The 12,859-nt window shown below is 47.8% G+C and overlaps 1 protein-coding gene across 1 annotated transcript in view; it reads left to right on the top strand.

Annotated features, from left to right (window-relative positions):
• The window catches only part of ABCA13 (ATP binding cassette subfamily A member 13), a 108,884-nt gene that overhangs the window by 82,936 nt on the left and 13,089 nt on the right, over positions 1-12,859 (top strand). Inside the window, exon 26 of the mRNA XM_058678020.1 lies at positions 3,034-3,142. Coding sequence (XP_058534003.1) covers positions 3,034-3,142 — 109 coding nt within the window. The remainder of the gene's footprint in view (positions 1-3,033; positions 3,143-12,859) is intronic.

Genomic DNA, 12,859 nt, shown 5'->3' with positions numbered 1-12,859 from the left:
TTCCTGGCAGTTCTGAAGGCATGAGAGGAGAGCAGTTCTGAGAGATCCCGAGAGGATGGAGGGAACTGTCACAGGTTCCGTGTCACAAATCCTCCATGTGGATTTTAAAGCTGTGTTTTCCTCAAGTCCTGATGGGTGGCAGAGTAAAGGTTGTGACCACTACTTGGGGCTGCTTGTAGGGACCACTACCCAAGAGTGCTGCTACTGGGATAGAGTGGACTTGCCCCGGATGAGGAAATGAGGACAGGTGGAGGAATGACATGAAGGGATGTATCACGGAAGGACACAGCTTTCCCTCCAGGGGAGGAGTCAGCAGAAGCTTAACTGGGGAGAAACAGAAACGTCTGAGCTCCCATCTGCATGCCTGGGGCCGCAGTGTGGTCCTGAACATAGGCATGACTGTGAGCCCGTGTGTGGACGCAGTGTGGAAGTGACTGTGAGTGTTTCTGTGGGATGTGCATGTTGAGGTGACTCACAACCTCATCCTAGAATGAATGAAGTGAGGGGCAGGCACCGGGCTTAGCAGCTGAGCAGCTGGTGATGTGGGGTTCAGCTCTGTCCTCCAGCCGTCCACCTGGCTGCGTCCTGCTGGCCACACAGAGTTGGAAGGAAGCGCTCAGGACAAGGGAAGGGTGGCCTGGGGTGACGGTGCAGAGCTGTGTTGGATCTTCATGCTGAGAGGGAAGAGATGACACATACTCTGCAGTTCACCATCAGCTTCAATCAGGAGACTTGTGCATTTGCCTACGCTGGCGAAGTGGGTCTCCATGTTGTTCTAGACCCTGTAGCCACAGTTCACCATCAGCTTCAATCAGGAGACTTGTGCATTTGCCTACGCTGGCGAAGTGGGTCTCCATGTTGTTCTAGACCCTGTAGCCACAGTTCACCGTCAGCTTCAATCAGGAGACTTGTGCATTTGCCTACGCTGGCGAAGTGGGTCTCCATGTTGTTCTAGACCCTGTAGCCACAGTTCACCGTCAGCTTCAATCAGGAGACTTGTGCATTTGCCTACGCTGGCGAAGTGGGTCTCCATGTTGTTCTAGACCCTGTAGCCACAGTTCACCGTCAGCTTCAATCAGGAGACTTGTGCATTTGCCTACGCTGGCGAAGTGGGTCTCCATGTTGTTCTAGACCCTGTAGCCACAGTTCACCGTCAGCTTCAGTCAGGAGACTTGTGCATTTGCCTACGCTGGCGAAGTGGGTCTCCATGTTGTTCTAGACCCTGTAGCCACAGTTCACCGTCAGCTTCAGTCAGGAGACTTGTGCATTTGCCTACGCTGGCGAAGTGGGTCTCCATGTTGTTCTAGACCCTGTAGCCACAGTTCACCGTCAGCTTCAGTCAGGAGACTTGTGCATTTGCCTACGCTGGCGAAGTGGGTCTCCATGTTGTTCTAGACCCTGTAGCCACAGTTCACCATCAGCTTCAATCAGGAGACTTGTGCATTTGCCTACGCTGGCGAAGTGGGTCTCCATGTTGTTCTAGACCCTGTAGCCACAGTTCACCGTCAGCTTCAATCAGGAGACTTGTGCATTTGCCTACGCTGGCGAAGTGGGTCTCCATGTTGTTCTAGACCCTGTAGCCACAGTTCACCGTCAGCTTCAATCAGGAGACTTGTGCATTTGCCTACGCTGGCGAAGTGGGTCTCCATGTTGTTCTAGACCCTGTAGCCACAGTTCACCGTCAGCTTCAATCAGGAGACTTGTGCATTTGCCTACGCTGGCGAAGTGGGTCTCCATGTTGTTCTAGACCCTGTAGCCACAGTTCACCGTCAGCTTCAGTCAGGAGACTTGTGCATTTGCCTACGCTGGCGAAGTGGGTCTCCATGTTGTTCTAGACCCTGTAGCCACAGTTCACCGTCAGCTTCAATCAGGAGACTTGTGCATTTGCCTACGCTGGCGAAGTGGGTCTCCATGTTGTTCTAGACCCTGTAGCCACAGTTCTGCTCTAATTAGGTACAACCTTGATCACCGGGAGCATCCTGAGTTCTGTGGTTAGTCGATCCTAAGCAGCATCCCTGTGCGGTTGGAGGGAGATGATGTGTCAAGGGTTTCCCAGGAACGTGGGGACGTCTGTCGAGAAAGGGCTGAGTGCTGTGAAGGGCACGGGGCAGGAGCATCTGCGCGAATTGTCTTATATAGTGGACTCAGGAAGAATTGAAGAATGTGGTTTTGTATCTCAAATTTTTTGGTTTTGTTTTTTCATCACTTGAGCAATATTTTATTACTTAGTTGTTCTCGTGGGCACAAGAACTGTCCCTCAGGACCCTACTTAGAATAGGATCAGCTGTGGTACGACGGGGGGAGAAGAAAGTGGCTTGGGACATACCAGGCCTGAGTCCCAACCTACCCTGTGTGTGATTGTCCACAGCGGATTGCCCGTTGCAAGAGAGAGTATCATTGGGGGCCGCCGGCTTTTCTGTCTATTGGGTTAAGATCAAAGGTTGATTTGTTGCGAGCCAGCAGCTTTCCAAAGGATATGTTTTTTTTCATTAAAACAGTGACATTTTGAAACATAGCTGCTGCTGATTTGATTAGTATGTTTCGTGATGCTGAAGAGCCCATCTTGAAAAACAGTCTTACTTCTCTCTCCCTCTTCCTGACACACGACTTTATTCTCCATGCTCCACAAATGTTCAGCCCAATTTATTTTGAGAAATAATGGTCCATGTTCAGTTATTCATTTGGATATAATCATCTTTTTCTGATCATCTTCCACACTTTTAATTTGCAGGTCAAATTTCATTAGCTTACCAGTGAGGAGAGAATGAAGTGATGGGTTTCGGTTCCACTCTCCCTGTGAGAGTATAATTAGAGAGCAACAGCCACATTTGTTCTGGGGGGAAATCTATCTATTTTTAGCTGTAAATTATATGCCTGAGATAACATAAAGTGAGCCCACTGGCACTGACTGCATCGTTGGCCAGGCAGAGCGCTGGGTGCCATCCAAGCAAGGGGACACGTGCCTTCGCCGTGCCCCAGCCTGGATGCGAGCGGTGCTTCCCTGCGACCCATCACCGTGTGTTTCCTTTCCAGGTGTGGTATAACCAGAAGGGCTTTCACTCCCTGCCTTCGTATGTGAATCATCTAAACAACCTTGTGCTGTGGCGCCATTTGCCCTCTTCTGTGGACTGGCGACAATACGGTACTGTTGCTGCTCATTCCTAATGATGCTCTATGTCCAGGACAGTGTTTTTAAGAGAAGCGGGGCAGGCCTTGAGTGGGCTTGGGGGAAGCACAGATCCCCAGGCTGTAAACACACGCAGGGTTGTGGGCAATCTCAGGCTCCACATGCGGGCTCAGTGAGGTGTCTTTACCTGCTTGCCATGTGACCACATTGGCACAGCGAGGGGGACCAAAGGAGCCTCGGTCTGGAGATTCTTCTCTGAAACGATTAGTGCTGTGACTTCAGTTGTTACAGAAACAAGGGGAAGCCCATGAGTTGGGTCTGTTCTGTGTGGAGTAATGTGCTGGAGAACACAGACCCCTCCTCTGGACTCAAGAGCTCTCCGTGTCGGGCACTGGCTCATTGCCCATGCTCCCTGCTTTCGGTGAATGACCAAGTCCATTTCTGGAATGCAGAGTTAATATTGTTTTAAGGCAATCTTTATTTACTTCTGCTTGCTGGGATAAGTAATAATTTATCAAACTATCAGTTTCTTCAAGGACTGGGAGGCAAGAGCAGCAACAGGCAACAAGCCTCGTAATTTATTCAAGAATACATTTGGTGGAGCCTTAATTCACATGAAAATCAATGCTAAACACTAACTGTAATACAATATTATTCTACTTCGACCTTACCTCATTCTTCCACAGTTGTTTGCCCGTATCTACCAGTTCTTTTTTTAGACAGATCAATGTAATTTTGTGTGGTACTATAATTATTTTGAAATGAGAATGGGTGACATAAAAAATTAAAACCGCATAGGACTAAGAGACACACAAAGGAATTGAAAAGTCATACAAAGGAGGATCACAAAGTAACATCGATTAAAGTGTCCAAAATGTAGCAGAGATTTTATTGAATATTTTAGCATCCCCAGTCTCATCTAATTTACATATCAGTTTTGTAAGACAGGCAGAATTTGTCTACTTGGCTGATTAGAAAATCCTTGTCCCAGATGTGACTGAGTACGCTGAATAATGGGATCCTGATTTGGTTCTTGGCACAGCTGATAATAAGCTTCCTCTTTGCTTCGGCGTCAGACCACGAGGGCACTCGTGAAGGTGCAGCGGGGGCAGGGTGACTGCTTCCAGGAGGTCACTGCAGGGCTTAGCACTGCAAGGGCAATCCTATGCAAGCGTCCAGATTGACCTCATCCTAACTCAGGTAGAGAGATCATTTTTGTTCTCTCAGGAACAACTGTGTGAGATCAAATTCTGCTGGACCTTGACAGACTAGGTGAGTATGATGAACCTTAATAGTCAATAAGTGGTTTACCTATATTTGAGAACAGAAACAGCATGAACAAAGTAACATTTTAAAAGAATGGAAACCATATATTAGTGCAGGGGAGTTGGCTGCAATTGTTGACCTGTTGGAATGATACTACTCTCAGATAACCCAGGCAGCAATAGAGAAAATCTTGAGGAAAAGTATTGATGAGGTTCAGATAGATAGAAAAAAAATAAAAGGTTGGAAGATCGGCAGTGGGGATAGGGATGAATCCGGGAACGTGAGATACAAATCTGAGCTCTCTAGATTGAAGAGCCTTCCTTGCAGGCCTAGCAGCATCATGAGAAAATGCCAGAAGCAAGTGATGTCTTGGCAGGGACAAGGTGACTCGCACAGGGTCACAGCTGCTGCTTCTACTCACGCGTTTAGATGAAAACGTACACTAGGATTCAGTAAATGGACGTGAAAGGCTGCTAGAATGTTTATGAGTAACCTGAACTTTAACTGCAATAAGAATGGTAAAGATGGCCAGAGAGTGAGATCTTGTATGGGCCAGATGACTCAGAGAGGGGCACAGTGACCTCCAGAGGGTAAACTCAGCAGAGCCGTGTGATGGAACGGATGGCAGAAGGGATATAACCCAGAGCTATGATGAAGACGGGAAGCACAGCACCGACTCAGCCTTGTAGATGCACAGCTGTGAGAAGGCACGAGGAGAAACTGTGTGTGTGTGTATGAGCGTATGTGTGGAGGAGGGATTCTGGCCACTTGTGGAAGCGTAAGGATGAGGGGTAAGCACTGAGCATTCAGGGGAGGAAGGAATGATGGCTCAAGACCTAGAAAGAGGCAGAGAAGCAAGAGGATGGGTTTGTTTTGAGAAGGGTGGAATGTCCTCCAAGAGAAAACTTGGAATTTGAGATGTGTGGAAGTTGATGCCAGCTGCTTGGGCCTCTGTGAGGAGTCAGGGTGAGTACTTGGTGCAGGAGGCAAGCTGCTGGGTGGACATCTCATCCTGTATCAGACAAGAAATCTATCACTGCTTTAACTCCTGGGTTTTCTGCTTCCTGTTCTGCTTCTTGCTCATGTGTGTAATGAGAGGCAGCAGGCGAGGGATCAAATACTGAGGTCCTTTCCACCCATGTGGGAGACCTGGACTAAGTTCTGGGCTCTTACTTTTCACCAGTCCCTGTCCTGGCTGTCCCAGGCCTTTGCTAATTGATCCAGCAGAAGGAAGATGTCCTCCATCTCTTTTGAGTAAAGTGAAAGTACTATTTTTTAAAAAGAGGTAAGACTATTGGAGAAAGACAGATAGGAATAATCAAGGAAGGAAATGGAAAAAAATAGATAACTCTTGATGTGGAAAATTATATTTCAGAGAGAGCAAGCAGAGATACACAGAACTCTGACTGAGGTCAGGGAGATGCACGGACATCGTACCAGGTGGCAATGGGGATGGAATGTGGAGATGCACGGACACCGTACCAGGTGGCAATGGGGATGGGATGGAGATGCACGGACACCGTACCAGGTGGCAATGGGGATGGGATGGAGATGCACGGACACCGTACCAGGTGGCAATGGGGATGGAATGTGGAGATGCACGGACACCGTACCAGGTGGCAATGGGGATGGGATGGAGATGCACGGACACCGTACCAGGTGGCAATGGGGATGGGATGGAGATGCACGGACACCGTACCAGGTGGCAATGGGGATGGGATGTGGAGACATTGCTTGTTCTCTAATGGCCCAGGGTTAACCTGAATGGAATGGGTGCTGTTCTATGGCATTGACACAGACCAAAACTGAAATGTCTTCTCACAGGCTGCAGGTTGGAGATGGAGACAAACCCAATGAGTGCACCTCCTGCATGGAGAAGGTCTTAGGTGTGCAGGGGACACCACAGGTGGATGAGGAGCAGGAAGCAGGAAGCAGGAGGTGGTTGTGATATGAGGTCAGGAGCTGAGTCTGAGTTTGAACGAAATGGAAGACACACTTCCTGGTCATAGAACAGGTGGTGAAGGCAGACAGCACAGAGATGAAAGCCTTGAGCAAACAGCAACGTGGACCCAGAAGGCGGGGAGCTCTCAGGAGGAAGTAGGGGCAGAGAGAACAGAGGTTACTGAGGCCTGGTTCGCGTCTCAGCTGTTTTCCCTCAGAACACCTGGTCAGTGGCCATTAGAGGTGATCTCTTACAAAGGAATACGAACAGTTTGATGAAACCCCAACGCAGAATAGAAGTGCGATCAAACATTCTCTAAATGGTTGTATTTAGAGGGGTTAAGCAGACTTTGTGAAAATGTAGAAAATTAAAAAAAAAAAGAAATTACAAAAGCATCAGAAATCTTTGATCTGAAACATGGGACAACTGAGTTGAAAGATCAACTATGTGGGTTTAACAGCAGACACAGCTATGCAGAACAAAGAATCAGTATGCTTGTAAGCCGGTCACTTGATACTGTTGAAGCTGAGGAGCAGAAAGAAAAGTGGGAAGGATCCAGAGACTTGCGAGATACCCCCAGAAAGATCAACAGAGCCTTCACGAATCCCAGCAGCAGGTGCATCAGCTGGAGAAAGAGTCATCAAAAGCTCTCCAGACGGTCCTAATGATGTCCTGCCAGGGAGGACGTGGTTCTGTTAGAGCGACAGTCCTAACAATGTCCTAGCAGGGAGGACCCACAAGAGCCACAGGTCACAGCTGAGGTGAGACTGGAGGGCAGCAAGAGTGAAGTGGCCCCTCACATTGACCTTCAGCAGCATAGCTCAATCCTGGAAGGAAAAGCAGGAAATTCGTACCGGGCAAAACTGGACCTCAAGAACAAGACAGAAGTTAAGACATTTCTGGAAAAGCAAAAGGTGAGGGAGCCATGCGTCATGACCAGAGCCTTCTACAAGCACTACTTGTTCTCCCATGGAAATGCTAAATACTCGCACAATTATGAAAATCACAATTGTGATTTGCATTTGCAGCTCTGTCCTCTATTTTATAAGATTTCAAGGTAAAAGTACAAAATGAAAGTATAAAACTATGTTAATAGGCACACAATATATAACATGTAATTTTCAACATCAGTAACAAAGTACATGGAGTGGTGGAACTATAAAGGACTACAGAGTGTTATGTAAAAATAAATCAACTAAGGAGGCCAGCAGTGTGGTGCAGCAAGCTAAGCCACCACCTGCAGTGATCCCTTATGGGCACCAGTTTGAATCCTGGCTATTCCATCTGTGCTTCAACTCACTGCTGGTGTGCCTGGAGATCAGCAGAGGACGGGCATGTGCTGAGACCTCTGCCTCCCACCTGGGGGAGCTGGGGGAGGCATCAGGCTTTGTCCCAGACCTGGCTTTTGGGGCCATTTGGGGAGTGACCAGCAGATGGGAGATATACTGTCTCTCACATGAGAAATTAGAAAACATTGTAAGACAAATGAACATATAACATAACTTGTCAAAACTCAGGGAATTCACTAAAAGCAGTCTTGTGAGGGAAATTTACATCTGTTTAATGCTGATATAAGAAAGTGTTAAGTCAGCTACCTAATTCTACTTCACCTAGAAAAAGAACTAGAGACCTGTTGGCTTATGTCTGCGGGCAGGTTGGGCTAAACTAAGCTGCAGCACCCATGGGAGTGCGTGAGAGCCAGATAGGATGATCATGTGGACTGCAGTACATGCAAACACCAGGGCTGGCGATGGGCCTGCTGGAGATGTTAGGGGTTGGCCTGACCAGGCTGTGGTACCTGCTGTTGTGTATGAAGATTGGGCCTGTGGCACACTGGGCTGGACTGGGCTGCAGAACCCAATTCATGTGAGAGATGGGGCTGGGAACAGAGCTGACCAGGCAGCTGTACCCACTGGTATGTGAGAGATGGGGCTGGGAGCAGAACTGACCAGGCAGCTGTACCCATTGGTATGTGAGAGATGGGGCTGGGAGCAGAGCTGACCAGGCAGCTGTATCCACTGGTATGTGTACTGGCTGGTGCAGGTGATGGACCAAACCTGAACCTGCACTGGCTGGCGCGTGCGAGAGTCACCCCAGGCAAGGTTTCTTGGGGGACTCCCCAACTAGATCGCTGGACTCCAACACTGGCCACAGGGAAAGTCACGGTATGTGTGGGCTGACCTTGGAGTGCCTGTGTCGGGACTGATGTCAGATGTATGCAGGAGACATGACGCCTGGCTCATCCAGGCCAGTGGAGGATGGCTAGTACCTTGTCAGAGGATGAAAAGCAGAACAGGTTGTACCACTCTCCTGGCCAAGCTTTACAACATGTTTGTGGGCCTGTGGAAGTGTTAAAGTGGATTTGCTCAACCAATAGATCTTGGAAAGATTTTTTTCAACTCCAGTGCAACGAGGCTAACAACATCTTAGAACTATTAGAATCACTGAAGTAACACCTTCAGAGTACTCTCCCTACACTGGGGTTTCTGAGGCATTGGCAAATGACCATCCACCACCCCTGGTCCTTATGGAATCTTACAGCAAGAAGTGGCCCCTTACTTCACTGCTCTGCAAAGAGAAAAAAAAAAGGGGAACATTTGTCCCACCCACCTCCTCTGTGCCTCAACCCTCTCCACCCTAACTGAAGACCCACGTGGGAACGGACGCCTCTCACCTGTGTGAATAGTATTAAAAAGAAAAGAAAGAAGTAGGGGAAGAAGAGTTGACACAAGTTGTAAGACTGACGCAAATAGTAAAGGTTAGAGAATACAGATAAGATGGAAAAATAAGAGAAGATCGTCAAAGCCACGACCTTTGTTTTGCTTTTGTTTTTTCTAGAAAGAAAATAAAAGACAAGATACTAACTGGAAGGATTGGGGAAGAATAATATGTTTCAGATAATGGACACGGAAGAGGAAACAGTAAATGAAATGGATTTTAACAGAATAGTGTCGAAAACTGTTCACCAAAAAATTGGATAACCTAAGCGGGTTGGATAAATTGTTAGGAACACACAATCTTTGAAAGCTGGATAAGGACTATCTAGAAAACACGAATAGACTTAGGACAGCATTTTAATGCCCTGGCATCGTAGTGGGAATAATTCTTGGCAAAGAGTGATGTGAAACCCACAGGACTGATGCTGACTGTATCTTGTGTGTTCAGAACTGTTGAGAACGGACATTGCAGCAACATCTTGGAAGATTGAGGATTCAGGCTGTTTGTTCGGAATGCTGAAGTGGAGATGAGGAAAGGATGAGGGGAAGGCAGAGTTAGAAGGGAACTTCAGGCCCCAGGCACACATGTAGCAAGTTCTTGGTTCAGGGCTGTGTGACATGCGTCACTTGGCGCATGGGAGATAGACCATGCGGCCATCACGGGACAGCTGGAGGGACTGGCAGAGTGGGCTCCTGTCTGGACCAGGGAGAGACAGCCTTCCCCTAAGTCTGACTGAGTTTATGCTTTAGTCGGATTGGAGAACAAGGGTGAATAAGAGGCAGAAATGCATGGAGCAGAAGCTCCTGGGCTGTGAAATGAATACCGCTGTTCACAGCAAACGCATTTCCTTTAGATTACTTTACTTTACTTCTATAGGGCAAACGTAATGGAATTCACTCCCCTGATGTAAGAGCACGTGATACCCCTACCCACCCCCATCCTGCTCTGTCTTTACTTTTTAAAATTTTAAGGCTTGTTGCCTTTCCCCTTGGTGTGGCCAGGCTGTCACACCTGATGGCCACCCTCCCTGTGGGCCCTTCTCCTTGCTTGGCCTCAGTGGAGACCACTGTCTTGCCTTCATCTCCAGCAGCCCCCGTTTTGCTGAGCTTGAAGACTGGCTTGGGCATCACCTCCAGCAGACTCTTTGGGTTCTGCAGTGTGAGTGAGTAGCGTCAGCTCTCCTCCTGTGCAGACAGTAGCTTCTGAAGTCAACCTGCCTGTGCTTCCAGCCAACGTTCATATGGCAACAGATCTTCTCCAGGCTCCGTGAGGTCATTACGAGCATGGCTCTTGTTGAATTGTCTGGCTTTAGGAATAAGCACATAAGCACCCCATGGGACGATTCATACTAATGACTTTTTTATTGATATAAACAGATTTAATCCATTCCATAGGTACAGCTCCAAGGAGACAGCTATACTTACCATCTCCCTCTGTTATCAGTTTTTGCTGAGATATAAGGTCAGCCTACTTTATACTCATGGTTTAATTCACCACTAATCATGATATTCAGCAAACAAAAGGTAGGAAGGCAGCAGTTCCACAGGAATAGAAACAAAGGCTAGAAATGACAATCACCACAAAATAGCTGTTTACTCTTATACTTATTAACTGCAGCACACCAAAGGAAACTTGATATTTGTCTTTTTGAGACTGGATATTTCACCAAGAATAATGATTTCTAGTCATTTTCTAACGTCTTATCCATAGGAAGTATTCAGTAAATGTCTTACTTGAGTTTTCTTAGCATTATTGTAAGGCTAGTATAATAGATTCCATTATATAGTTATAGTCTATAGTAAAGATACATATGCACTAAAAGAAATACTTGCTGTTTTAATTATTTTGACTTTTTAAGTTGGCATGATTTTATTGAATTAAATGTTAAAGAAATATGAGCTAGTGAACATGAAAGGAAATTTGTCTTAATAAGACAGAAACAAAAACAGAACATTAAGCAGAATGTCCCTAAGTAAATAAAAAGGCATTTTTTTCTAGAAGAGACAATAACAGTAGAATAAAATAGGGGATTTTAAATCCCGGCTGTGTTGGAGGAGTCAAGGCAGTGACTGCTTTGGAGCTAAGCTTTTCCAGCTCCTCACGCAGGTCCCACACAGCTCTAGTATGATCAGAGGAATGCCACCACACTGGAGATGTTGCCATGTAGGAGCTGGCTTTGTGGTGACCCAACTCTGTTCCTTGCATCACCTGGGATTTTACAAATTCTGCTTTCTATTGCAACCTCAGACAAAATAGTTAGGCAGCCTGGTCCAGTGCAGAGCCAGTCTTTGGAGTTTAAAATCTTGTACCTGGACTCTGTGTGGTAATGTTAGCAGACTGAGCAGGGCGCAGACAGTCAAGGTGCAGTCCTGTCCCCCTACTACAGTCTGGCTACATTTTTTGGGAAATTAGAAGTGTGTGCTGAAAAGAGGTGTGTGAAATGCTGGTAGGAAGACACGCTGTGGCATTGCAGCCCAAAGCCCGCGTCTTGGCACCTTGCAGCTGCCAGTCTCAGGAAGCTCCCTCAGGTGTCTGTGGTCCAGCTGCCTCTTGTATAAACAGGCAGGATGATGGTGATGGGACTGAGTGGCTCTGCATTTATGGATTTACACAAAATGACTGAGTCCTGAATGCTGTGCAGCCATGGCCATGGTTATTACTTACTTTTTTGTAGCCTTTGTCGCTCAGTGTCTGTAAGGGATTGGTTCCAGGACTACCTTCAACCCTTCTTTGACCCCAAGGACACCAGACTTCTGTGATGTGCAGCTCCCATGTATTGCATGCCATGTTTGCATGCACATCTCTGGATTACATATCATGTGATGCAATGCAATGGGTGCTATATAGTTCAAGAAACGATGATAGAAGCATCTGCATGTGTTCGTGCAGCGTTGTTCCCACAGTTAATCAGATGAGCTGACTCTGCAGATGTGCAGGCCATGCATGGGGATGGCCGACCTGTCACAGGGTGTGAGGACTTGAGCGTACGAACCTCCCTGGCTCCCATGCACACTTCCCTATGTGCGTGAGCTGAGGTCATGTAAGATCCATTCCATTCTTGGAGCCCATCACTGCTGAGCCCGCTCACTGTGCTGCACAGGGGTCCCTGGAGCCCGTCACTGCTGAGCCCGCTCACTGTGCTGCACAGGGGTCCCTGGAGCCCGTCACTGCTGAGCCCGCTCACTGTGCTGCACAGGGGTCCCTGGAGCCCGTCACTGTGTGCATTTTCTTCTCCTTCCTGGACGTTCTCCTGACTGTGAGTTAAGTCAAGGATGCTGGTGGGAAGCCAGCCAACAGATGAGGCAGGCAAAGACATCAGGACAGGAGACCAGATCCCCCCCAGGGAGGCTGGCCTCAGGTGATGCACATGTGCTGGGGGGGACAGGAGTTGGGTACTCCTCAAATGAGTAGGGTAAAGAATGGGGTGGGCAGGAGGATCTCCATTTTGAGTCTGGATAAACCCAGGGGCATAACATGAAGCCAGATCATGGAGCTGTTCCCCCATGGGGGTCCCCAGTCAGTGTCGGGGGGCTGAAGGCAGGGGAATCCATGGTCAGCGTTGGGGGGCTGAAGGTCCTCAGCGTTCCAAGTGTCTTGAAGATGAAGCCCTGATCAGTTGTCTGGAACATGGAGCCTTTCCTCCTGCAGTAGAGACGAATTGACTAAGGAAGGGACGTCACTCTGTGATTTTATGAAAAGACCTTCATGATGAAGGTCTTTTAGTGCTGAACTTCATGGCAATTTCCCCATATTGGCTGCTGGCATTACACAGAGCTCAAGCTGGGAAAGCATATACAACATGACAG

The sequence above is a fragment of the Ochotona princeps genome, chromosome 20 (genome assembly GCF_030435755.1).
Source record: "Ochotona princeps isolate mOchPri1 chromosome 20, mOchPri1.hap1, whole genome shotgun sequence".
Taxonomy (NCBI): domain Eukaryota; kingdom Metazoa; phylum Chordata; class Mammalia; order Lagomorpha; family Ochotonidae; genus Ochotona; species Ochotona princeps.
This window is presented reverse-complemented; position numbering and strand designations above follow the sequence as displayed.